Source organism: Acartia tonsa, chromosome 11 (assembly GCF_053477335.1).
Source record: "Acartia tonsa isolate MP-2025a chromosome 11, ASM5347733v1, whole genome shotgun sequence".
NCBI classification, from domain to species: Eukaryota; Metazoa; Arthropoda; class Copepoda; order Calanoida; family Acartiidae; genus Acartia; species Acartia tonsa.
Window position 1 is genome coordinate 23,769,992 of NC_137270.1, and position 26,775 is coordinate 23,796,766.

The 26,775-nt window shown below is 30.4% G+C and overlaps 3 protein-coding genes across 11 annotated transcripts in view; all 3 read right to left on the bottom strand.

Moving 5' to 3' along the window:
- The window catches only part of LOC145331602 (uncharacterized), a 20,710-nt gene extending 5,587 nt beyond the window's left edge, over positions 1-15,123 (bottom strand). The window contains exons 1-5 of one of the 6 annotated variants that reach the window (XM_080176354.1): positions 15,020-15,074; positions 5,301-5,428; positions 4,913-5,033; positions 4,604-4,703; positions 1,714-4,512 (exon numbers count right to left, since the gene is read on the bottom strand). In XM_080176354.1, coding sequence (XP_080032480.1) covers positions 1,766-4,512; positions 4,604-4,703; positions 4,913-5,033; positions 5,301-5,419 — 3,087 coding nt within the window. In that variant the 5' untranslated portion in view covers positions 5,420-5,428; positions 15,020-15,074 and the 3' untranslated portion in view covers positions 1,714-1,765. Of the gene's footprint in view, positions 1-207; positions 332-1,109; positions 1,253-1,713; positions 4,513-4,603; positions 4,704-4,908; positions 5,047-5,300; positions 5,429-6,038; positions 10,327-10,446; positions 10,547-11,956; positions 12,078-12,933; positions 13,062-15,019 lie in introns of those variants that run through there. The other 5 variants (XM_080176353.1, XM_080176355.1, XM_080176357.1 and 2 more) reach the window with 5 other exon arrangements.
- Positions 15,072-21,081, bottom strand: LOC145331609 (uncharacterized). Its single transcript, XM_080176375.1, has 5 exons — positions 21,021-21,081; positions 20,458-20,576; positions 19,624-19,744; positions 19,285-19,384; positions 15,072-19,195 (listed from the first exon to the last, which is right to left on the bottom strand). The coding sequence occupies exons 2-5, from the start codon at positions 20,565-20,567 to the stop codon at positions 18,222-18,224; spliced, it is 1,305 nt and encodes a 434-aa protein (XP_080032501.1). The 5' UTR covers positions 20,568-20,576; positions 21,021-21,081; the 3' UTR covers positions 15,072-18,221.
- The window catches only part of LOC145331603 (uncharacterized), a 140,564-nt gene continuing 134,864 nt past the window's right edge, over positions 21,076-26,775 (bottom strand). Inside the window, exons 6-7 of one of the 4 annotated variants that reach the window (XM_080176361.1) lie at positions 24,017-26,712; positions 21,076-22,874 (exon numbers count right to left, since the gene is read on the bottom strand). In XM_080176361.1, the coding sequence (XP_080032487.1) occupies positions 24,038-26,712 (2,675 nt within the window). In that variant the 3' untranslated portion in view covers positions 21,076-22,874; positions 24,017-24,037. Of the gene's footprint in view, positions 26,713-26,775 lie in introns of all 4 variants that reach the window. The other 3 variants (XM_080176360.1, XM_080176359.1, XM_080176362.1) reach the window with 3 other exon arrangements.

Consider the following 26,775-nt stretch of genomic DNA (forward strand, 5'->3'; position numbering starts at 1 on the left):
AGTATGTTTCAGAAAACAGAGAGGAGGGGATGGGTAATTTCACAAGAAACCAAAGTTTTTATATCACATAGTATATTTTTATTAAAATTTGATGGTTGGTTAATTTAATCTAAAGAAGTTTATCATTATTGGATATGTAAATCTATTTATCGGCCATTGTAATATCCCTTAAGATCCCAGAATTTTTCAAATAAGAAAAAAACTTACATTATCAAGGTGATGACTGGAGATTTTCTTCTCCAAATTATGTTTGTCAGTGAAGAGAAGCTGGCAGATTTGCACTGCTTCCTCAGTCAAGTCCTTTGCTAGTTCTATCTTCACAGATAACTCACTAAAATAAGAATATAATAATGGATATTTATAGCATCGTATTACAAACAGCTTTCCGCGATAACAAAAATGTAACATTATCAGATTAAAACCAGTTTTTAGCCCCGAGATGCCGAAGGCACGTACCATAAAAACTGGTTTTAATCTTAAGATTGTACATTTCTATACTCGTAGAAAACTGGATATAAAACGATGCTATACATAATCTTTCAGTATTTCACCGGATATTAAATTAATCGAAGCGATACTGGAAAAGCTTTTTCTGTAAGAAAAATCTAAAAATTATTACTCACTATAATTGCTAATGAGTTAAAAGACAAACTTCAATAGAATTAGATTAATGTAGAACAACTGCCATATACAAAACGAGGTAAGTTAGTAAAAGTGTAATATTCAGCTAGAAATATAATACCGATATATGTTTACTTTGCATTCTGGTGCTGTCCCTAAAAGTATCTAGCATGCTCAAACCCTCCCCCTTATTTAAAAAAAAAAATTTAAAAACGTGGAATTTTTTTTTTTATGCCTAACCCCTACGTTGGTCTCTAACCCTACTTGGCATATACCTGCGGGGCTACCCTGAACTCAATATAACCAAACCTGATATTAAGTAAATCACAAACAAACGAAAAATTATTAACCTCTTTGTTTTTAATTAAAATTATGCCATAGGCGTGGTGGGGGGGGGGGCGGGGGGTGTTGTTATTTCCTGTGTTATGAATCCAATCCCTCCAAATGAAACAAGATTATGAAGCACAAACCGTAAAAAATACTTTAACCTGTAATCCAACTGTTTATGAGCATCACTGTTACCAATAATATTGTGTTTAACATCTTTAATTTCTAAATCTTGGTCATCAGTAAATTCTGTCTTGAACAATATCTCAGCATTCAGAAAATCTGTGGCCGCCATCTTTGTCGACTGTAAAAAAATTACATTTAACAAGTTTTGGAACTTGGAGTAGTGAACCTTCTAATGTTTTTTTTTAGAATATGATAAATATCGGTTAGCTATTAAGAGAATTGAAATAAAAATAAACTTTTTCTTTGCGTATTTTTAAAAACGTCCAAAAATGTCAAATTTGTTTCGGTTTCATATAAAAGATTGCAAGCATTAGTTGCAAGAAAATCTGTAAAAGAATTTTGTATTAAAAAACCAATCACTTCACTTTATTCAATATAAACTCTACAATTTCGGTAAAGAATTTATAAAATAACCCAATTAATACTTAAAAAATGACAATGAAAAACAATATTGTATTTTGAATCTCACTCACCTCTCTAGAGTAACAGAGCACGAGACCTAGCCCCTGTGAAGACTTTGTCAAATCGTCTCACTTAAAGAAAATGATTTTCATAATTGTTACATCTTTTAATTCATACTTTCTGAAAATTGGTTAAGTGTATTAATGAAAAAATATTTTAAGCTTTATAGTTAATCAAGGCCATCAATATTCATTTCAAATAACATACTCAAATGTGTAGGTGTTTTGTTATGCTTTGATAATTCACTATTTGAATAGAATGCTTTCTGACATAAATCACAAGAATAAGGTCTCTCTCCAGTATGAATTCTTTGGTGAATTCTTAAATCACAATCTTGATTGAACGCTTTGCCGCATATATCACATGAATATGGTTTCTCACCAGTGTGTATCCTAATATGTTTGTCTAGGTTTTCTTTAGATTTAAATTTTTTTTCACATAATTCACAAGAATATGGTCTTTCATCCGTGTGACTCCTGGAATGTGATTTTAACAATCGTGGTGTAAAAAAACCCCTTCCACATATGTTGCACAAAAATGACTTTTCCCTTTTTATATGTGTCAATTTGTGCTGCTCAAAACCTTGTTTAGTAATCATATTTTTCCCACATATTTCACATGAATATTTTTCCTCATTCTCTCGCCTTTCATGCATAAGTCTTCTGTGATTCACTAGATTCGTCTTTCTGGCGAAAACTTCCCCACAGTCATGGCATTGAAATGGTTTAAGTTGTAGATGAATTTCTTTGTTGTGTTTTCTTTTATAGTCTCTATTCTTAAAAGTCTTGCCACAAATATCACATGACAGTTTTAATTGGTGAACATCTAAGTTATGTTTATCAAGATTCTTGAATGAGGTAAAATTTATATTACATTTGTCACAAGAAAACTTCTTATTTTTATTTTTATTATGTAACAATTTGTGCTTTTCAATATGTTCTCTAAATATAAATTGTTGACCACAAATATCACAAGAAGGTCTTATCTGGTGAGCTTCCCAATTGTGTTCATCCAATTTTTTAGAGCTTGGGAACTCCTCCTTACAAATATTGCAATTACAACATTTAGATGAGAGTCTACAATCATTTTCATGAACTTTCCAATTGTGGGAAAAAAATTCTATGAAAGAATTGAAAGAAACCTCTTCTAAGGCAGCCTCATCACATATTTTGCATCTGAATAGCTTCCATCCAATATGTCCATTATAATTTTGGTGTTGAATCACGGCATGTCTTTTCTTAAATGACTTGCCACATAAATCACAAAAAGGTCTCTTCTGGTGAATTTCCCAATTGTGATTATCATAAGTTCTGAAAGTTTTGAACTTTACTTTACAAATAATGCATTTTTTTGCCAAATTTTTATACTCAGATTCAATGTTTTGTTCCTTCTTAATACAATCTTCATCTATATCTAAATTGTCTTCAAATTTGCATTCATTAACATCATTTGAATCTGAATCATATGTAGCTGTTTCAGGGATCTGATTGCTATTGCTAAGTTTGCGATCAAAATCATCAGTCCAATTGTTAGATTCATTTTCAACTGATTTGATATTGTTACAATCATTTTTATGAACATCCCAATTGTGGGAACAAAATTCTATGTAAGAATTGAAAGAAACTTTTTCCAAGGAGGACTCATCACATATTTCACATTCAAATGGCTTCCATCCAATAGGTATCTTCTTATGTCCCTTTAACTTTTGGTGTTCTAACACACCATTTCTAAACGTATAGGACTTGCCACATAAATCACAAAAAGGTCTCTTTTGGTGAATTTCCCAATTGTGATTGTCATAATCTTTGAAAGATTTGAACTTTAATTTACAAATGAAGCAATTTTTTGTCAAATTTTCAAAGTCGTTTTCACTGGCTTGTTCATTTTTAACATAATCTTCATCAATATTTAGATTATGTTTATAATTGCTGTCAATAAAATCACCTTCAAAGTCATTTAATTCTGATTCAATTGTATCTTTTTCAAAGACCTGATTGCTGTTGATAGCTTTGCAATTAAAATCATCAGTACAATTAAGAGGTTTATTTTTAATTGATTTGCTATTGGTACAATCATTTTGGTGAACTTCCCAGTTGTGAAAACAAAATTCTATGAAAGAATTAAAAGAAACATTTTCCAAAGAGGACTCATCACATACTTCACATTTAAATGGCTTCCATTTAAGAGGTATCTTCTTATGTCCCTTTAGATCTTGGTGATTAAACACACCTTTTCTAAAGGTATAGGACTTGCCACATAAATCACAAAAAGGTCTCTTTTGATGAATTTCCCAATTGTGTTGATCATAATATTTGAAAGATTTAAACTCTACTTTACAAATGATGCATTTTTTTGCCAAGTTTTTGTAGTCAGATTCAGTGACTTGTTCATCAATATCTGGATTGTCATCAATTTGGTGAACATCCCAATTGTGGGAACAAAATTCTATGAAAGTATTGAAAGAAACCTTTTCCAAGGAGGACTCATCACAGATTTCGCATTTAAATGGCTTCCATCCAATAGGTATCTTCTTATGACCCTTTAAATCTTGGTGATTAGACAAACCATTTCTAAACTTAAATGACTTGCCACATAAATCACAAAAAGGTCTCTTCTGATGTATTTCCCAATTGTGATTATCATAATCTTTGAAAGATTTAAACTCTACTTTACAAATGATACAATTTTTTGCCAAGGTTTTATAATCACTTTCACTGGCTTGTTCAAAATTGCTGTCAACTAAATCATTGTATTCATTAGAATCTGATTCAAATGAATCTTTTACAAAAACCTCAGAACTGTTATATCTGCAATTAAAATCACCAGTCCAATTGAGTGATTCATTTTTAATTGATTTGATATTATAAAGTAATACTTGACAATTTTTACTTTCTGCTTTTGTTTCAGTATCAACACCTAAAAAATAGATGTAATTAATAGTTAATAGTTTTGTTGACCAAGATTCTATTATAATGATTAATAAATGGAATTAATAAATATTTCATACCTTCATGGATGATATGATTTTTTTGAGACTTCATAAAGCTTTGATAATTGTTTATAGAAGAGGAAAATAAATCCAGAATTTGTACCAAAGGTTCAACAATCTAAATAACAAATTAATATCAAGTTATTGTTATATGAATTGAAATAATTTAACAAAAGACAAAATCTCAGACACAGAAGATTTTAGAATTTTAAAATTAGAAAAAATAGAAATTTCTAATGCTTTGACACTTTTCAGCTAAGGATTTTGTGTTTTATGTTTTAATTGAAAGTAATAATTTTGGGAAAAGAGAACAAAAAAAATACTTTCATTTTCAAACCATTGGTCTCCATTTTCTACTTTCCCATTATTTTCCAAGAACATGGTTTGACAAACTTGAACAGCTTCTTTGGTAATACTTTTGGCTTGGTCAAGTTTTTCCATCAACTCACTAAATTAAATAACTTTAAAAGGGGTAATGAGTAAGATATTCAGAAAAAAATTCATATAAAAGGACTGGCACTTGAATTTTCTTAATTGCTATTAAAACCACAAGAATAAACTGCCAGGAAATTGTCTGTATGAAGTTAATGTAGTCATATAAGTCAGGAAAGGAAATAACTGGGAGGGATGTAATAATATCTAAAAATACCTATTTGTAAGAAAAAGAATGCTAAATAAAAGAGCAGCAGGAAGTTCATAAAGTAAATATCTTAACCTGTAATCAATGTCTTTATGTTCATCAGTATTGCCACTAATTTTGTGTTTAATATCTTCTATTTCTAAATCTTGATCATCAGTGTACTCAGTCTTGAAATATATCTCTGTAGCCGCCATCTTGCTTTCCTAGAATAAATTTGTAAATATAAAAATAAAAAATATTATCATTTACAAAAAAAAGACTTTTATGTTACAATGTTGCAGTGCTGAAACAAAAAACCTATAATTTTTTTTTCCATATTCCCATTGACTGTTTCTGAATAAAGGAAAATACATTTTTTTTTAATCACCCTTTTTGAAAATAACAGTAAAATATTGTCCTTCAGCAAGTGACTGTCAGGCACAAAGATATGTCCTATATATGATTTAGCTTCTTAAATAAAAAGGAAAATCATATGATAGGGGTGTATATTCTGCAAAATTGACCCTGCAAAATTTGGGGGGGGGGGGGGAGCAAAACAACTAAAAAATGTTGTTGGGGGAAAAAATAATAAATGAAGAGAATTGAAAACATTTTTTCCCATTTTTCTCCCCTCCTTGGTGAAAAAAATAAAATAATGTGTGTGAGGGGGATACTATAAATAAGATAAAGAGTTCTGAAATTATTTTTCCATTATTTCCCCTTCCTTGCTTGAAAAAAACCAGGAGAGGAAAAAAAATTTCTCATGTGCAAAATATGCACCCCAGTAAGTTTGATAAAAATAATTGTAAAAGTAAAATTCTTCAATCAACATACTTAGGTATTTATTATTTCTTCATGAAATGTAACATAGGGTAAATCAACTTAATTTTCTGAAAAAAATATAAAAAAATATTTGAACAATTAAAAACTTGAAAAAAAGAAGGGGGAGGGGTAAGTTTATTGTAAGGTAGACATTTTGCATTCCAAAAGGCCTTAAAAATTACAAAGGAGCATTTAAAAAGATTAATTTGTGAAAAAAGTAAAAACATAAAAATAGCACAATGACAATTATTCTTGAAGACGTATAAGACCAAGATCATGAAAAGCAAGCATTATAAAAACATCAACAATAAGTGTGTTATATAATTAAATGTATTGATGCGTTAAAACATGATTTTTTTTCAATTTAATGATCTAAATATCCGTTTTAATTTGGTTATATATGATTTTAAAGCTATCTAAAGTGTTTCTAATTGTTTTTGATACTTCTATTACATGATCTACATAGTACTCATCATAACCTTATTATCTAGCAACGTTTTGGTTTCCTTTTTTATAAAATTTAAGTGCTAGTAAACACATAATTATAATGTTCATTTTAGGTGTTGATTGTCATAACAAAAATAAAATATACATTTATAAATATACAGGGTGTTTAAAAAAACTGCGTTTTCCGGTTTTGGGAAACAGCCAGTAAGAGTATGAAAAAAATAATTAAATGTCCATATTCTCTATAAAAATATGCATTTAGCTTATAAAAGTGTTTTTTAGTATCTCTTAAAACAACACCGCTTTTTAAATCCCCAAAGAATTCAAATAGTGTGTGCGTTACTGTATTCTGGGAATTTTATGATATAACTTTGAATTAAAATCTTCTTTTTACTTGAAAACAATATTATAGCATGCATAACAAAATATTCTAATAGTTACATTTATTATTTAATTTAAAATACATTTTTTTAAAAACAAAAATCAATTTTCTTATTGATTGAATTTTGATTCTTAGTATTAAAAACTCTCATGTTCGTTCATCTCCCCTCCCCCTGTAATCTCTTAATTTTGATTGACAGATCATAACAGATTAACTCATAAAACTTAATTAAAGAAAGAGCACTTTTAGCGTCAATTTCAAACCAAGATAACTTGCTTATTTATTAAGATATTAAAATGAAATAAAAAGTGACTTGTTTTATATATCAATGCACACAGTGTTAAAAGAGATCTTTTATGAAAAATGACTTTTCAAGAGAGAAATGGAAAAAACAATACACTGAATTTCCTAAAAAGCTGTTTTCATGGACCAAAGAAGGAAAATATGTAATAAATCTCAAATGGGGACATTGATTTAACCTTTTACTACTTTAATTTTGTACTTTTCAACCAATATGTTACAAAATAAATAAGTTAATTACATCTAATAGTTATCACAGTTTTAGCATCAGGCATTTTTACCCTACATGTACTTATCAGTAACGCCACATTTTAATAGATATAAAAAAACACCTTAAGAAAATGTAAAGTACATTCGTACAGAGAATATGGACACATAATTATTTTTTTCGTACTCCTTCGGGTTGTTTCCTAAAACCAGAAAACGCAGTTTTTTTTTAAACACTGTGTACAAAGATAATATATTTAAAGATCTAGAGTTCATCAAGGCCATCAATATCAATCATAGATATCATATTCAAATGTTCAGATGTTTTGTTATGCTTAGTCAATTCACTATTTGAATAGAATGCTTTCTGACATAATTCACAAGAATATGGTTTCTCTCCTGTGTGTATTCTTTTGTGAACTATTAAATCCCCCACCTGCCTAAATGTTTTGCTGCAAACATCACATGAATATGGTCTTTCACCTGTGTGTATTATCATGTGCCTTTTCAGATCACATTTAACTTTAAAACTTATACCACAGATTGAACAAGGATATGGTCTTTCATCTGTGTGGTACCTTAAATGTTTTTTTAACAAATATTGTGTAAAAAAACTCTTTCCACATATGTTGCACAAAATTGACTTCTCCCTCATTATATGTGTCAATTTATGTTGCTTAAGAATCCCTTTAGTAGAAAGTCCTTTACCACATATTTCACATGAATATCTTTTCTCCTTCTCTTGACCTGCATGCTTTATTCTCCTGTGATACACTAGAGCATGCTTACTTTTGAAAAATTCCCCACAGTCATGGCATTGAATGGGATCATGTTCTGGATGTATTTCTTTGTTGTTTTTATTTTTGATATAATCATTTTTATGAACATCCCAATTGTGGGAACAAAATTCTATGTAAGAATTAAAAGAAACCTTTTCCAAGGCAGCCTCATCACATATTTCGCATTCAAATGGCTTCCATCCAATAGGTATCTTCTTATGTCCCTTTAACTTTTGATGTTCTAACATTCCACCTCTATAATTAAATGACTTACCACACAAATCACAAAAAGGTCTCCTCTGGTGAATTTCTAGATTGTGATTATCATAATCTTTGAAATGATTAAACTCTACTTTACAAATGATACATTTTTTTGCTAAGTTTTTATAATCACCTTCACGGGATTGTTTATTGTCAACGCAACCTTTACCAATTTCTGGATTATCTTCAAAAATACTGTCATTAAAATCACCAACATTGATATTGATACAATCATTTTTATGAACATCCCAATTGTGGGAACAAAATTCTATGTAAGAATTAAAAGAAATCTTTTCCAATGCAGACTCATCACATCTTTTGCATTTAACTGGCTTCCATCCATTAGGTACCTCCTTATGTCCCTTTAACCTTTGATGTTCTAACAAACCATCTCTATACTTAAATGACTTGCCACATAAATCACAAAAAGGTCTCTTCTGATGAATTTCCCAATTGTGTTGATCATAATCTGTGAAAAATTTAAACTTAACTTTACAAATGATGCATTTTTTTGTTAAGTTTTTATTGTCTGATTCAGTGTTTTGTTCATTGTTAACATAATCATTATCAGATTCACTGGTTTGTTTATTGTCAACATAATCTTCATCAATATCTGAATTATCTTCAAAATTGCAGTCATTAATATCATTGTAATCATTTGAATCTGATTCATATGTAGCTGTTTCAGGGATCTGATTGCTGTTGATAAGTTTGCAACTATAATCATCAGTCCAATTGAGAGATTCATCTTTAATTGATTTGATATTATGAAGTAATACTTGACATTCTTTACTTGATGTTTTTGTCAAATTTTCAAAGTCACATTCACTGGCTTGTTCAATGTCAACACAACCTTTAGCAATTTCTGGATTATCTTCAAAATTGCTGTCATTAAAATCACCATCATAGTCATTTAATTCTAATTTATTTGTATCTTTATCAAAGACCTCATTGCTGTTGATAGCTTTGAAGTTAAAATTATCAGTACAATTGAGAGAATTAATTTTTAAACAATCATTTTGGTGAACATCCCATTTGTGGGAAAAAAATTCTTCGAAAGAATTGAAAGAAACATTTTCACATATTTCGCATTTAAATGGCTTCCATCCAATAGGTATCTTCTTATGTCCCTTCAACCTTTGATGTTCTAACAATCCGCCTCTATACTTGAAAGACTTGCCACATATCTCACAAAAAGGCCTCTTCTGATGAATTTCCCAATTATGATTATCATAATCTTTGAAAGTTTCAAACTTAACTTTACAAATGATACAATTTTTTGCCAGGTTTTTATAATCACATTCACTGGCTTGTTCATCAATTTCTGGATTAAAATCATCAATCCAATTGAGAGATTTGTTTTTGATACAATCCTTTTTATGAACATCCCAATTGTGGGAACAAAATTCTATGAAAGAATTGAAAGAAATCTTTTCCAAGGCAGACTCATCACATCTTTTGCATTTAACTGGCTTCCATCCATTAGGTATCTCCTTATGTCCCTTTAACCTTTGGTGTTCTAACATTCCGCCTCTATACCTAAAAGACTTGCCACATATCAAACAAAAAGGTCTCCTCTGATGAATTTCCCAATTGTGATTATCATAATCTTTGAAAGTTTCAAACTCTACTTTACAAATGATGCATTTTTTTGCCAAGTTTTTATATAAGTCATATTCAGTGTTTTGTTCATTGTCAACATGATATTCAACAATATCTGAATTGTCTTCAAAATTGCAGTCATTAACATAATTGTAATCATTGGAATCTGATTCATATGTAGCTGTTTCAGGGATCTGATTGCTGTTGATAAGCTTGCAATTAAAATCATCAGTCAAATTGAGAGATTTATCTTTAATTGAATTGATATTCTGAAGTAATTCTTGACAATCTTTACTTGATGTTTTTGTTTCAGTATCAAAACCTAAAATTAAAGGAAAAATCAATAGTTTTGTAAACCAAGAAAAATATGCAAACAAAAAAAATAAGTAGGTAAAAAAAACTTGATAAAGATTGATAAATGAAAATATCAAATATTTCATACCGTCATGGATGATATGATTTTCTTGAGACTTCAAAAAACTTCGATATTTGTTCATAGAAGAGGAAAATAAATCCAGAATTTGTACCAAAGGTTCAACAATCTTAATTAAACAAAGTTTTTATCAGATTATATTACAAATCTATTTTGAATTCAAACAAGAAAATTTATACTTATGCCCTCCAACCCCCTTTCCCTCATCTCATTGTAGAGGTGCATATTCTGCATGGAATCCCCGGTTAAAGGGGGGGGGGGGGGGGGGCGGCTATAAAAATATGTAAGGGTTAAAAAATCAATAAAGAATAATGGAAACATTTTTCTATTTTCCCCTCCTTGGGAGAAAAGACTAGGGGGGGGGGGGGGTTGTAATGCAATAATTTGCAGTCAAAGAAAAAAATAATATATTGTGCAGAATATACACCCCTTTTATATATTAATAAGTTTTGTAACACAGTTGAAGATTTAGTTAGTACAAAAAGTGTCCTATCTTTTTGATTTTAATTTAAAATAGCTAGTCGGTGTTTTTAGTAAGTAGTAGGTAGATGTAAATTTGCCTATAGATTTTAGATATGCAATCGTTTTTATGTAAACCTCTTATTTTTGAAGTAATTTAAGTTTTTTAAAAAATTAAGTAGGTTTTAAGGTACTAAAACGCTACAAAAAAAAGAAGAAAATTGCCATTATGAACAAGAATAGTAAGATCTTTAATTTGACACCTTACTTTTAGAATTCTGTTGAGTAATTATTGAAGAAATCCATTTTTTTAACCCAGGAGAATAAAAACTTTGAACTTAAATATATCATAACACAGGCCTAAGAAATAGTTGTTTATATATACCTTCAGAATGAGAAAAATATTACGAATCCATTCTAAGCAAAATTGAAATAAAAAGTTTACAAAATAAAAAAATAAACTACAATAAAAAAATTATATGAAAATAACTCCCCCCCCCCCCCCATTCCCTTTCACCATCTTAAATCCTTTTTTTTTGAGAGTAAAAATGTGAATGGGGGTAAAGTGTTGCCTGTATTATATAATATGTTTGGCCATTTTTCTAACATTTTTTTTTACTTTTTTTCAATTTTGCTTACAATGGATTTGTAATATTTTTCTGATTCTAAAGGTATATACGAACCAATATTTTTTATGCCTGTTTTAGGATATATTTAAGTTCAAAGTTTTGATTAAACCGAGGTTCAAAAGAATCGTTTTTTTCAATAATTACCCGACAGAATTCAAAAAGTAAGGTGTCAAATTAAAGATCTTACTTTTTTTGTTTGTAATGGCAATTTTCTTCTTTTTTGGTTGCGTTTTAGTAACTTAAAACCCACTTATTTTTTCTTATAAAAAAAAACTTAAATTACTTCAAAAATAAGAGGTCTACAAAAACCGATTGCATATCTAAATTCTATGGGCCATTTTACATCTACTACTTACTAAAAACACCGACTAGCTATTTCAAATAGGTAAAAATCAAAAAAGTTAAGACACCTTCTTTAAGAACATACTTACATTTTCAAACCATTGGTCTCCAATATCTACTTCCCTTGCATTTTCCAAAAATATGTTTTGACAAACTTGAACAGCTTCTTTGGTAATACTTTTGGCTTGGACAAGTTTTTGTGTCAATTCCCTGAAATTAAAATTTTTTATTAAAAAACAAATCTGAAACCAATATCTACTTCTTTTAAAATCTTCTCAAAGGGAGGGGGGGGGGGAAAGTGACACCTTTTGAAACCAAAACTAAAAGTCAAAGGAACTCAACTAAAAAAAGAGTTACAGGTCTGACATTTTGCATGGCAGTTGCTTTATAGGGGTACAATATGGAACTGTGAAGAAACGGCGTCGCAACCGCCGAAAACCACCGAGAAAAGGCAAAAAAAAATTCGGCGGGAAACGGCGGTTTTCGGCGGTTGCGCCGCCGTTTCTTCACAGTTCCATATTTTACCCCTATAAAGCAACTGCCATGCAAAATCTCAGACCTGTAACTCTTTTTTTAGTTGAGTTCCTTTGTTGACTTTAAGTTTTGGTTTCAAAAAGTGTCACTTTCGCCCCCCCCCCTTATAATTAAAAATAGATTAATGGCTCGTATAGATCATTACACTCTGAGTCCTTAAACTGTTTATAAAAAAAAATCTCTGGAAGTGGCCAGGAAAGAGGAGAATTCAGAGGCAAGGACGTCCAAGCTTTATTTTGTTTTGTTGGGAAAATCTCATGGGGGAGATGATTCCTATTTAGGGGGAATAAATATACCTTTCACCCCCCCCCCCCCCCCATCTTTAGACGTCTCTGAGCAGAGTGACAAAAAAGACCTTAGGGAATCAAGAAAAGGGTAATGGCAGTTTTTTTATTTGAAATAAAGAAGTGAAGGTTTTTCTAAAAAATATATTTACGTATGAGAAAATAATTTAAAACACTGTCAAATAATGAGAAATAGGGGGCTAAACAAGTCAAATGCTGACAGCCTAGAGTCTAATTAATTCTTTAACCTGTAATCAATGTGTTTATGTTCATCAGTATTGCCAATAATTCTGCCTTTAACATCTTCTATTTCTAAATCTTGATCATCAGTGTACTCTGTTTTGAAATATGTCTCTGTAGCCGCCATGTTGCTTTCCTAGAATAAATATGTAAATGTTAATTAGATATTATATTAATGAGGGGGGAGGGGGGGTAATGCAACCATCTCATAAATGGCACTTAAAATTCGAATTTCGATCTGAAATTTTCCATGAGTAATCCTTGTTACGTGTATTTTCCCTAAATCGAACAAAAGTTGGAAAAGTAACGGCTAACGGCTGGTGGCTCAGCCTTTTAGCCATTTTTTGTTGTTGATATTTTCATGGCAAATTCGTCACGAAACCTATCTCCACATAATACTCTTTCCCGCTCAAAAACGTTTTCAAACGTTTTAGCCGGCTGCTGGTACTAGAAATGTACAAAATGGTTTTTCGTATCATTTCACTTGATTTAAAGCAAAAATATGTTTCAAAAAGTTGATTCCTACGTTAGGGGGGGGGGGGGGGGGTTTAATGCAACCATCTCGTAATCAATGTATAAATGGCACTTAGAATTTGAATTTAGATCTGAAATTTTGCATGAGTAATCCTTAGTGGTCTATTTTCCCTAAATCGAAAAAAAGTTGGAAAAGTAACGGCTAACGGCTGGCGGCTCAGCCGTTTTGTCATTTTTTTGCTTTTTCCTATGCAAATTCATCACGAAACCTATCTCCATATAATACTCTTTAATGCTCCAAAATGTTTTCAAACGATTCTAGCCGCTAATTGCTGGTACTAGAAATCTAAAAAAATGTTTTTTGTATCATTTCACATGATTTAAAGCAAAAATATGTTTTAAAATGTTGATTTCTACGTAATTTACGTCAGATTTGCCCTAAAAATAGCTAAACGGCTGAGCCGTTAGCCGTTACTTTTTCAACTTTTTGTTCGATTTAGGGAAAATAGACCAACCAAGGATTACTCATGCAAAATTTCAGATCTATATTCGAATTCTAAGTGCCATTTATACATTGATTACGAATGGTTTCATTAACCCCCCCCCCCCCCCCCTTTATAATAGATTTGCCCTAAAATAGCCGAAAACCGGCTAAACAGCTGAGCCTTTAGCCTTTACTTTTCCAACTTTTTGTTCAATTTAGGGAAAATAGACCTACCAAGGATTACTCATGCAAAATTTCAGATCGAAATTCGAATTCTAAGTGCCATTTACTTATTGATTACGAGATAGTTGCATTAACCCCCCCCCCCCCCCCATTATTATTTACAAAACAAGGACTTTTATGTATCAATGTTGCAGTGCTGAAACAAAGAGGTAACAATTTAATTAAAGAAAAATTAGAAGATATACCGGGCGATTAAAAAAAATGCGTTTTCCGATTTTCTGACAAAATCAGAAGTAATAAAGAAAAATAAACAATAATATTTCATTGTTCTCTGTGAAAAAATAAATGGAATTCATAAAATATATACTTTTATTATCTCTAAAAATGAGGCCGCAATGATAGATATATTATATAGTATCAAAATGCTCTATGTGAAAGAAGTCGTGCAAAAAAAATTAAGATAACCCTTTTATTTTGTAAAGAACAAGGACCTATGACAGATTTTTTTTCATATTCCTATTGATTGTTTCTGAAAAAAGGAAAATACAGTTTTTATTGAATCACCCTGTATAAAAAATAAAGTAAAATAATGTTCTTCAGTTCAGCAAGTGACTGTCAGACATGTCCTATATATGCTTCACATTCTCAAATAAAAAGGTAAATCATATGTCAGGGGTGTATATTCTGCAAAATTGACCCTGCAAAAATGGGGGGGGGGGGGGGGAGCAAAACAACTAAAAAATGTTGTTTGGGGAAAAAAAATGAAGAGAAATGAAAACATTTTTTCCATTTTTCTCCCCTCCTTGGTGAAAAAACTAAATTATTGTGTGTGAGGGTGGATAATTATTAATTAAAATAAAGAGTTCTGAAAGGGGAAAAAAATTGTGCAAAATATGCACCCCTGTATGTTTGATAAAAATAATTGTGAAAGTAAAATTCTTCAATCAACATACCTAGGTTTTTATTATTTCTTCAAGAAATGTAACATATGGTAAATCATCTTAATTTTCTGAAAAAAATATAAATTTAAAAAAATATTTGAACAATTAAAAACTTGAAAAAAAAGGAGGGGGAGGGGTGAGATTATTGTGAGACTATTTTTGAGACTATTTTGACAGACATTTTGCAGGTCCAAAAGGCCTTAAAAATTATGAAATAGCATTGTAAAGATTAAAGAAGTAGTAGGTTGCGCTAAAAATCTGTAAAGGTTGTGAGTTTTAAGTTAAAAATAGTAGTAGAACAATAAAAATTTATGTTAACTTTAAAAAAAAATTTGTATATATTTCTTTTTAATAAGAAATACACATATTTAGTGAATATTATCGTTCTACTTCTATTTTTAAGCCATAAAACTAACACCTTTACGGAATTTTAGCACAACCTACCTCCACCTTTGTGAAAAAAGTAAAAACATAAAAATAGCATAATGACAATTATCCTTAAAAGGAAGGTACATATGACAGAGATCAGGAAAAGCAGGTATCAAGTGCTAGTAAACATATTATTATAATGTTCGTTTTAGGTGTTAATTGCAAAAACAAAAATAAAATATACTTCAGGGGTGTATATTTTCAAAATTGACCCTGCTCAGGGGGGGTGGGATAAAAAAAAAAGTGGTTGGAGGGAAAAAAATGTAAAAATTACGAAAACATTTTTTCCATACCCCCCCCCCCCCCCTCCTCGGTGTAAAAAAAAATAAAAAATGTGTGGTAGGAGGGATAAAATAAATAAAATATAGAGTTCTTTAAATATTTTTCCATTTTCCCTCCTACTTGGTGAGAAAAAACTACGGGGGAGAAAAAAACAAAAAAATTTTGTAGCCGGGGAAAAAAAATAATCTTGTGCAGAATATACACCCCTGATATACTTATATAAATATACAAAGATAAAATAATTAAAGATCTAGAGTTCATCAAGCCCATCAATATCAATCATAGATATCATATTCAAGTGTTCAGATGTTTTGTTATGCTTAGTCAATTCACTATTTGAATAGAATGCTTTCTGACATAATTCACAAGAATATGGTTTCTCTCCTGTGTGTATTCTTTTGTGTACTGTTAAATCTCCCACCTGCCTAAATGTTTTGCTGCAAACATCAAATGAATATGGTCTTTCACCTGTGTGTATTAACTTGTGCCTCTTCAGATCTGATTTATTTTTAAAAAATGTACCACAGATTACACAAGGATAAGGTTTGTCATCTGTGTGGCTCTTTGAATGTGATTTTAAATTTTTTGGTGTAAAAAATCCCTTTCCACATATGTTGCACAAAAATGACTTTTCCCTTTTTATATGTGTCAATTTATGCTGCTCAAGAATAGTTTTACCAGAAAGATCTTTCCCACATATTTCACATGAATATTTTTTCATACTTTCTCGTCTTTCATGCTTTAATCAATATCCATTTTAAATAACATACTCAAATGTGTAGATGTTTTGTTATGCTTAGATAATTCACTATTTGAATAGAATGCTTTCTGACATAAATCACAAGAATAAGGTCTCTCCCCAGTATGAATTCTTTGGTGAATTCGTAAATCACAATCTTGATTGAACGCTTTGCCGCATATATCACATGAATATGGTTTCTCACCAGTGTGTATCCTAATATGTTTGTCTAGGTTTTTTTTAGATTTAAAATTTTTTTCACATAATTCACAAGAATATGGTCTTTCATCAGTATGACTCCTGGAATGTGATTTTAACAATAGTGGTGTAAAAAAACCCTTTCCACATATGTTGCACAAAAATGACTTTTCCCTTTTTATATGTGTCAATTTGTGCTGCTCAAAACCTTGTTTAGTAATCATATTTTTCCCACATATTTCACATGAATATTTTTCCTCATTCTCTCGCCTTTCATGCATAAGTCTTCTGTGATTCACTAGAGTATTCTTCATGGTGAAAAATTTCCCACAGTCATGGCATTGATAGGGATCATGTTCTGAATGTAATTCTCTGTTGTGTTTATCTTTATAGCTTCTAGATGAAAAAGTCTTGCAACAAATATCACAAGAAGGTTTTAATTGGTGAACATCTAAGTTATGTTTATCAAGATTCTTGAATGAGGTAAAATTGACATTACATTTGTCACAAGAAAATTTCTTATATTTACTTTTATTATGTAACAATTTGTGCTTTTTAATATGCTTTCCATTTTTAAATTTCTGACCACAAATATCACAAGAAGGTCTTATCTGGTGAGCTTCCCATTTGTGTTCATCCAATTTTTTAGCACTTGGGAACTCCTTCTTACAAATATTGCAATTCAAACATTTAGTTGAGAGTCTACAATCATTTTGGTGAACTTTCCAATTGTGGGAAAAAAATTCTATGAAAGAATTGAAAGAAACCTTTTCCAAGACAGCCTCATCACATATTTCACATTTAAATGGCTTCCATCCAATAGGTATCTTCCTATGTCCCATAAACTTTTGATGTTGAAACACGGCTTGTCTTTTCTTAAATGACTTGCCACATAAATCACAAAAAGGTCTCTTCTGGTGAATTTCCCAATTGTGTTCATCATAAATTCTGAAAGATTTGAACTTTATTTTACAAATTAAGCATTTTTTTGCCAAGTTTTTATAGTCAGATTCACTGGCTTGCTCATTGTCAACATAATCATTATCAGATTCACTGGCTTGTTCATTGTCAACATAAGCATTATCAGATTCACTGGCTTGTTCATTGTCAACATAATCATTATCAGATTCACTGGCTTGCTCATTGTCAACATAATCATTATCAGATTCACTGGCTTGTTCATTGTCAACATAATCTTCTTCAATTTCTGAATTGTATTCAAAATTGCTGTCATCTAAATCATTACAATCATTTGAATCTGAATCATATGTAGCTGTTTCAGGGATCTGGTTGCAATTGTTAAGTTTGCAGTCAAAATCATCAGTCCAATTGTTAGATTCATTTTCAACTGATTTGATATTGTTACAATCATTTTTATGAACATCCCAATTGATATTATGAAGTGATACTTGACATTCTTTCCTTGATGTTTTTGTCAAATTTTCAAAGTCACATTCACTGGCTTGTTCATTGTCAACACAATCTTTATTAATTTCTTCATTAAAATCACCTTCATTGTCATTTGATTCTGATTTATTTGTATCTTTTTCAAAGACATGATTGCTGTTAATAGCTTTGTAATTTATTTAGAGATTTATTTTTGAAACAATCATTTTTATGAACATCCCAATTGTGAAAACAAAATTCTATGAAAGAATTGAAAGTAACCTTTTCCAAGGAGGACTCGTCACATATTTTGCATTTAAATGGCTTCCATCCAATAGGTATCTTCTTATGTCCCTTTAACTTTTGGTGTTGTAACACACCATTTCTTAACTTAAATGACTTGCCACATACACCACAAAAAGGTCTCTTCTGATGAATTTCCCAATTGTGATTATCATAATCTTTGAAAGATTTAAAATCTTCTTTGCAAATAATGCATTTTTTTGCCAAGTCAGATTCAGTGACTTGTTCATCAATTTCATTATTGTCATCAATTTGGTGAACATTCCAATTGTGGGAAAAAAATTCTATGAAAGAATTGAAAGAAACCTTTTCCAAGGAAGCCTCATCACATATTTCGCATTTAAATGGCTTCCATCCAATAGGTATCTTCCTATGTCCCATAAACTTTTGATGTTGAAACACGGCTTGTCTTTTCTTAAATGACTTGCCACATAAATCACAAAAAGGTCTCTTCTGGTGAATTTCCCAATTGTGTTCATCATAAATTCTGAAAGATTTGCATTCTTTTGCCAAGTTTTTATAGTCAGATTCACTGGCTTGCTCATTGTCAACATAATCATTATCAGATTCACTGGCTTGTTCATTGTCAACATAAGCATTATCAGATTCACTGGCTTGCTCATTGTCAACATAATCTTCATCAATTTCTGAATTGTATTCAAAATTGCTGTCATCCAAATCATTGCAATCATTTGAATCTGATTCAACTGAATCTTTTACAAAGACCCCAGACCTGTTAAATTTGCAACTATAATCATCAGTCCAATTAAGATATTCAATTTTAATTGATTTGATATTATGAAGTAATACTTGACAATTTTTACTTGCTGCTTTTGTTTCAGTTTCAACACCTAAAAATATAAATGTAGTTAACAGTTTTGCTTAAAGACAAAGAATTTATAATAATGATTGATAAATGGTAATTTTGAATATTTCATACCTTCATAGATAATATGTTTTTCTTGAGACTCCAAGAAACTTTGATAATTGTTGATAGAAGAGGAAAATAAATCCAGAATTTGTACCAAAGGTTCAACAATCTTAATAACAAAATAATATCAAGTTATAGTTAAGAGCTGCCTTGAATTGAACAATCCATATTAAGACAAAATCTCAGACACAGAAGATTTTCAGAAACATTTTTGTTGAGTGAAATTCAAATTAAAAAAACTTAATTTTTATATATCAGTGCTGTAACTCTTTTCAGCTAAGCATTTTTTTTAAATTTTTTTTTATAAAAGTAACAATTGTTGATAAAAATGAGCCAAATATTACTTACATTTTCAAACCATTGGTCTCCATTTTCTACTTCCCCTTTATTTTCAAAAAACATGGTTTGACAAATTTGAACAGCTTCTTTAGTAATACTTTTGGCTTGGTCAAGTTTTTCCATTAACTCACTGAAATTCAAAATTTATACCTGAAAGAATTACAAAATCCTTTCAAAATTTATTTAAAAATAGGCCTCAATAACCTTTCTATGAGTGCTCAAACTGTAAAAGACTAATGGCACATAATAAATTAGGCCATTGTCAGAAATATCTTTGAGAAAGAGAAGATTATGTTAAATGTTTATTTGGACTAAGACAGTCCGGAAAAATACAGCAAATAAAAAGGCTGACACTTGAATTTTCTTCAGTCAATAACAATTCAAAGCCATGGTAACCAACAGAATAAACTGACAGGAAATTTTTAGCATAAAGTTATATTATACTAGCGGCTTTGCCCCTAGCCTCTAGGGCCTTTGCCTTAAGAGGTGGTCAAAAGAAATTTTTGGCGAAATTCGTAAAAGGACCAAGGAAATCTTCAGCCAAAAAAACGGGGGGATTTTTGTTTTTGGGGAAGTTGAGGGTGTCCCACCCCCCAAGAAAATAGCCTAAAACCACCACAGGACCAGTAGGAATATTCCCTGAAGAGTAGAATCCGATCGGTTCAGTGGTTACCGAGATCTTAAGGGACGGACAAACAGACATCATTCTACTTTATATTATAAATAAAAGTTGTTATATTAGTCAGAAGAAAATGGGCCAGGGAGTGAGTACTAATCCTAGTCTGTAAGGAAAGAAAGCAAAATGAAGAAGCAAAAGGAAGTTCAGAAAATAAATATCTTAACCTGTAATCAATGTGTTTAGTATTGCCACTATTTTTGTGTTTGACACCTTCTATTTCTAAATCTTGATCATCAGTGTACTCAGTCTTGAAATATATCTCTGTAGCCGCCATCTTGCTTTCCTAGAATAAATATAGAAATGTTAATTAGATAGGTAAAAATAATTATTATTTAAAAAAAACAAGGATTTTAATGTATGGTGCAGTGCTGAAACAAAAATCTAACATTTTGATTGCAGGAAAATTCCAAGATATATAGGGTGATACAAATAAAACTGCGTTTTCCGATTTTCTATTACAAGCAGATAAAAGTAAGATAACTCTTTCATTTTGTAGAGAACAAGGACCTATAATCTATTTTTTCCCATATTCCCATTGATTGTTTCTGAAAATACAGTTTTTATTGAATCACACTCTATAAAAAATAACAGTAAAATATTGTCCTTTGGCAAGTGACCGTCAGGCACAAAGACATTTCCTATTTATGATTCAGATTCTTAAATAAAAAGGAAAATCATATGTTCAAAAAAAAAATTAAGAAAAAAATTCACCAATCAACATACCCACCTAGTTTTTTAAAAACTTCTTCATGGATTGTAACGTATGGTAAATCAAATTCTGAAAAAAAATGTAAATTGAAAAAAATAATATGAACAAAATTAGAAAAAAAAGAACGGGAGGAGGGGGGAGGTGACTATGGTCTTGAAAGGGGACTATGCACGAACGCGAGCAAGTGATTCTAAGCACCTTTCAGCAGTGATTCTAAATATTTTTGTGAATATACTAGGGTTATAACTTATGTTTGGTATAGTTATACTAAATAAAAAAAATGAGCTTCACCACGGTTTTCTTTGAATAAAACATTGAAATGTTACCTAAACATTTTTGATAAAATATCATCAAATGTTTTGTTGAGTTTAAAGTTTTAAATAAAATATCACGCCAAAACATAATCAAATGCAATGTAAATTACAAAAGTACACTAATAAAACTGTTTACATTAATACAAACTACCATCCCTTTCCATAAATTAACATTTTTCATTAAAAAAGTTTACTTTTGTGTCACAGCAGTTTGAACTCAACAAAATATTTGATGATATATAGCCCAAAAACGTCTAATATTTTGAAGTTTTTTTTTATAAAACCACGAAGAAACTTATTTTTTAAAATTGTTATAACGATATAATACATAAACATAGTATATTCACCAAAAAACATTTAGAATCACTGCTGGAAGGTGCTTAGAATCACTTGCTCTCGTTCGTACATACTTCTCTTTAATCAACAGAAAGCTGAAACAGGAATTATAAAGTAAATTAAAATGTGATTGCTATAGAAATACTATTGATAGACAATCCTTTTGCAGGTCCAAAAGGCCATATAAATTACGAGAAAGCATTTTAAAAGAGGGGGGGGGGGGCGTAATGACATCTGAACTTAAACAATAAGAAAAATGGTCCAAATATTGAGCTAGATTCTTGTAACTTGGTACATAAGCCAAGTGCAATAGGTACTACATCTTTTTAATTTTAGGTTAGGTAAGAAAACCCTGCGGAAATGGGATTTTTTTGCCTTTTTGGTCTATTTTGGACTATTTTGATGTAAAAACTTACTTTTATTGTTTTTCGTAAGTTTTTTCCTTGAATACACTATATCTATTCATAAACACATTATTCAAGATGATTCATAAAGTTGGGGACCGAAACTCAAAAAACTGATATTTTGGTATATAACAACACAAACTTTAGAAAAAATGCACTTAACCCCTGAAAGCACCCCCCAAGACCAATAAAGGTCGGTTCCCGACTTGCTGAATCGTCTTAAATAATGCCCTTGGGAATAGACACAGTGTATTCAAGAAAAAACCTAAAAAAAAAAACAATTAAAGGTAAGTTTCTATACCAAAATAGACCAAAAAATGCCCAAAAACCCCATTTCCGCCGGGTTTTTCTTGCCTAACCTAACCTAAAAATAAAAAATGTCATTATGCCCCCCTCCCCTTAATTTGTGAAAAAAGTAAAAACATAAAAATAGCACAATGACAATTATTCTTGAAGATGTATATGAGCAAGATCATGAAAAGCAAGCATTATAAAAATACCAACAATAAGTGTGTTATCTAATTCACTTCTACATATTAACATTAAACATATATATACTAATGCGTCAAAATATGAATTTTTTTCAATTTTATGTTCTAAATAACCATTTTAATTTGGTTATAAATGATTTTAAAGCAGTCTAAAGTGTTACTAATTGTTTTTGATACTTCTATTACATGATCTATATAGTACTCATCATAACCTTATTATCTAGCAACGTTTTGGTTTCCTTTTTTATAAAATTTAAGTGCTAGTAAACACATAATTATAATGTTCATTTTAGGTGTTGATTGTCATAACAAAAATAAAATATACATCTATAAATATACAGGGTGTTTAAAAAAACTGCGTTTTTCGGTTTTGGGAAACTTATAAAAGTGTTTTTTAGTATCTCTTAAAACAACACCGCTTTTTAAATCCCCAAAGAATTCAAATAGTGTGTGCGTTACTGTATTCTTGGAATTTTATGATATAACTTTCAATTAAAATCTTCTTTTTACTTGAAAACAATATTATAGCATGCACAACAAAATATTCTAATAGTTACATTTATTATTTAATTTAAAATACATTTTTTTAAAAACAAAAATCAATTTTCTTATTGATTGAATTTTGATTCTTATTATTAAAAACTCTCATGTTCGTTCATCTCCCCTCCCCCTGAAATCTCTTAATTTTGATTGACAGGTCATAACAGATTAACTCATAAAACTTAATTAAAGAAAGAGCACTTTTAGCGTCAATTTCAAACCAAGATAACTGGCTTATTTATTAAGATATTAAAATGAAATAAAATGTGACTTGTTTTATATATCAATGCACACAGTGTTAAAAGAGATCTTTTATGAAAAATGACTTTGCAAGAGAGAAATGGAAAAAACAATACTCTGAATTTCCTAAAAAGCTGTTTTCATGGGCCAAAGAAAGAAAATATGTAATAAATCTCAAATTGGGACATTGATTTAACCTTTAACTACTTTAATATTGTACTTTTAAACCAATATGTTACAAAATAAATAAGTTAATTATATCTAATAGTTATAACAGTTTTAGCATCAGGCATTTTTACCCTACATGTACTTGTACTTGTCAGTACAAGGGACGTCCAAGGTTTTTATTTTTTTTTCGGGGGGGGGGGAATTTTTTTAAGGGGGGGTAATTCGCTTTTTTGAGGGGGGGGTAAAATGGCGCGCGACGCCCCCTGAAATCTGTTGGCAGGGCCCTCAAAATTTACCCCCAGGATTAAATTTTTTTTTTTTGGGGGGGGGGGGAATCGCCACTTTACCCACCCCCCTTGGACGTCTATGATCAGTACAGCCACATAGATATATCAAAAAACACCTTAAGTAAATGTTATGTACATTTGTACAGAGAATATGGAAATAAAAATATTTTTGTTTACTCCTTCAGGTTGTTTCCCAAAACAGGAAAACGCAGTGTTTTTTGAAACACCGTGTACAAAGATAAAATATACAAAGATCTAGAGTTCATCAAGGCCATCAATATCAATTTTAGATATCATATTCAAGTGTTCAGATGTTTTGTTATGCTTAGTCAATTCACTATTTGAATAGAATGCTTTCTGACATAATTCACAAGAATATGGTTTCTCTCCTGTGTGTATTCTTTTGTGAACTATTAAATCCCCTACCTGCCTAAATGTTTTGCTGCAAACATCACATGAATATGGTCTTTCACCTGTGTGTATTATCATGTGCCTTTTCAGATCACATTTAACTTTAAAACTTATACCACAGATTGAACAAGGATATGGTCTTTCATCTGTGTGGTACCTTAAATGTTTTTTTAACAAATATTGTGTAAAAAAACGCTTTCCACATATGTTGCACAAAATTGACTTCTCCCTATTTATATGTGTCAATTTATGTTGCTTAAGAATCCCTTTAGTAGAAAGTCCTTTACCACATATTTCACATGAATATCTTTTCTCCTTCTTTTGACCTGCATGCTTTATTCTCCTGTGATACACTAGAGAAAGCTTACTTTTGAAAAATTCCCCACAGTCATGGCATTGAATTGGATCATGTTCTGAATGTATTTCTTTGTTGTTTTTATTTTTGATATAATCATTTTTATGAACATCCCAATTGTGGGAACAAAATTCTATGTAAGAATTAAAAGTAACATTTTCCATGGCAGCCTCATCACATATTTCGCATTTAAATGGCTTCCATCCAAAAGGTATCTTCTTATGTCCCTTTAACTTTTGATGTTCTAACATTCCACCTCTATAATTAAATGACTTACCACACAAATCACAAAAAGGTCTCCTCTGGTGAATTTCTAGATTGTGATTATCATAATCTTTGAAATGATTAAACTCTACTTTACAAATGATACATTTTTTTGCTAAGTTTTTATAATCACCTTCACGGGCTTGTTTATTGTCAACGCAACCTTTACCAATTTCTGGATTATCTTCAAAAATACTGTCATTAAAATCACCAACATTGATATTGATACAATCATTTTTATGAACATCCCAATTGTGGGAACAAAATTCTATGTAAGAATTAAAAGAAATCTTTTCCAATGCAGACTCATCACATCTTTTGCATTTAAATGGCTTCCATCCATTAGGTACCTCCTTATGTCCCTTTAACCTTTGATGTTCTAACAAACCATCTCTATACTTAAATGACTTGCCACATAAATCACAAAAAGGTCTCTTCTGATGAATTTCCCAATTGTGTTGATCATAATCTGTGAAAAATTTAAACTTAACTTTACAAATGATGCATTTTTTTGTTAAGTTTTTATTGTCTGATTCAGTGTTTTGTTCATTGTTAACATAATCATTATCAGATTCACTGGTTTGTTTATTGTCAACATAATCTTCATCAATATCTGAATTATCTTCAAAATTGCAGTCATTAATATCATTGTAATCATTTGAATCTGATTCATATGTAGCTGTTTCAGGGATCTGGTTGCTGTTGATAAGCTTGCAACTATAATCATCAGTCCAATTGAGAGATTCATCTTTAATTGATTTGATATTATCATGTAATACTTGACATTCTTTACTTGATGTTTTTGTCAAATTTTCAAAGTCACATTCACTGGCTTGTTCAATGTCAACACAACCTTTAGCAATTTCTGGATTATCTTCAAAATTGCTGTCATTAAAATCACCATCATTGTCATTTAATTCTAATTTATTTGTATCTTTATCAAAGACCTCATTGCTGTTGATAGCTTTGAACTTGAAATTATCAGTACAATTGAGAGAATTAATTTTTAAACAATCATTTTGGTGAACATCCCAATTGTGGGAAAAAAATTCTTCGAAAGAATTGAAAGAAACATTTTCACATATTTCGCATTTAAATGGCTTCCATCCAATAGGTTTCTTCGTATGTCCCTTCAACCTTTGATGTTCTAACAATCCGCCTCTATACTTGAAAGACTTGCCACATATCTCACAAAAAGGCCTCTTCTGATGAATTTCCCAATTATGATTATAAACTTTACAAATGATACAATTTTTTGCCAGGTTTTTATAATCACATTCACTGGCTTGTTCATCAATTTCTGGATTAAAATCATCAATCCAATTGAGAGATTTGTTTTTGATACAATCCTTTTTATGAACATCCCAATTGTGGGAACAAAATTCTATGAAAGAATTGAAAGAAATCTTTTCCAAGGCAGACTCATCACATCTTTTGCATTTAACTGGCTTCCATCCATTAGGTATCTCCTTATGTCCCTTTAACCTTTGGTGTTCTAACATTCCGCCTCTATACCTAAAAGACTTGCCACATATCAAACAAAAAGGTCTCCTCTGATGAATTTCCCAATTGTGATTATCATAATCTTTGAAAGTTTCAAACTCTACTTTACAAATGATGCATTTTTTTGCCAAGTTTTTATATAAGTCATATTCAGTGTTTTGTTCATTGTCAACATGATATTCAACAATATCTGAATTGTCTTCAAAATTGCAGTCATTAACATAATTGTAATCATTGGAATCTGATTCATATGTAGCTGTTTCAGGGATCTGATTGCTGTTGATAAGCTTGCAATTAAAATCATCAGTCAAATTGAGAGATTTATCTTTAATTGAATTGATATTCTGAAGTAATTCTTGACAATCTTTACTTGATGTTTTTGTTTCAGTATCAAAACCTAAAATTAAAGGAAAAATCAATAGTTTTGTAAACCAAGAAAAATATGCAAACAAAAAAAATA

What these genes read in the sequence shown, in the direction of transcription:
- LOC145331609 (XM_080176375.1), bottom strand. Translation starts at nt 20,567, where the DNA reads ATGGCGGCTACAGAGATATATTTCAAGACTGAGTACACTGATGATCAA. An exon ending in ACTAAACACATTGATTACAG is followed by an intron (nt 19,745 to 20,457) that starts GTTAAGATATTT and finishes TTTGAATTTCAG; the next exon opens with TGAGTTAATGGAAAAACTTG. An exon ending in AAAACATATTATCTATGAAG is followed by an intron (nt 19,196 to 19,284) that starts GTATGAAATATT and finishes TTATATTTTTAG; the next exon opens with GTGTTGAAACTGAAACAAAA.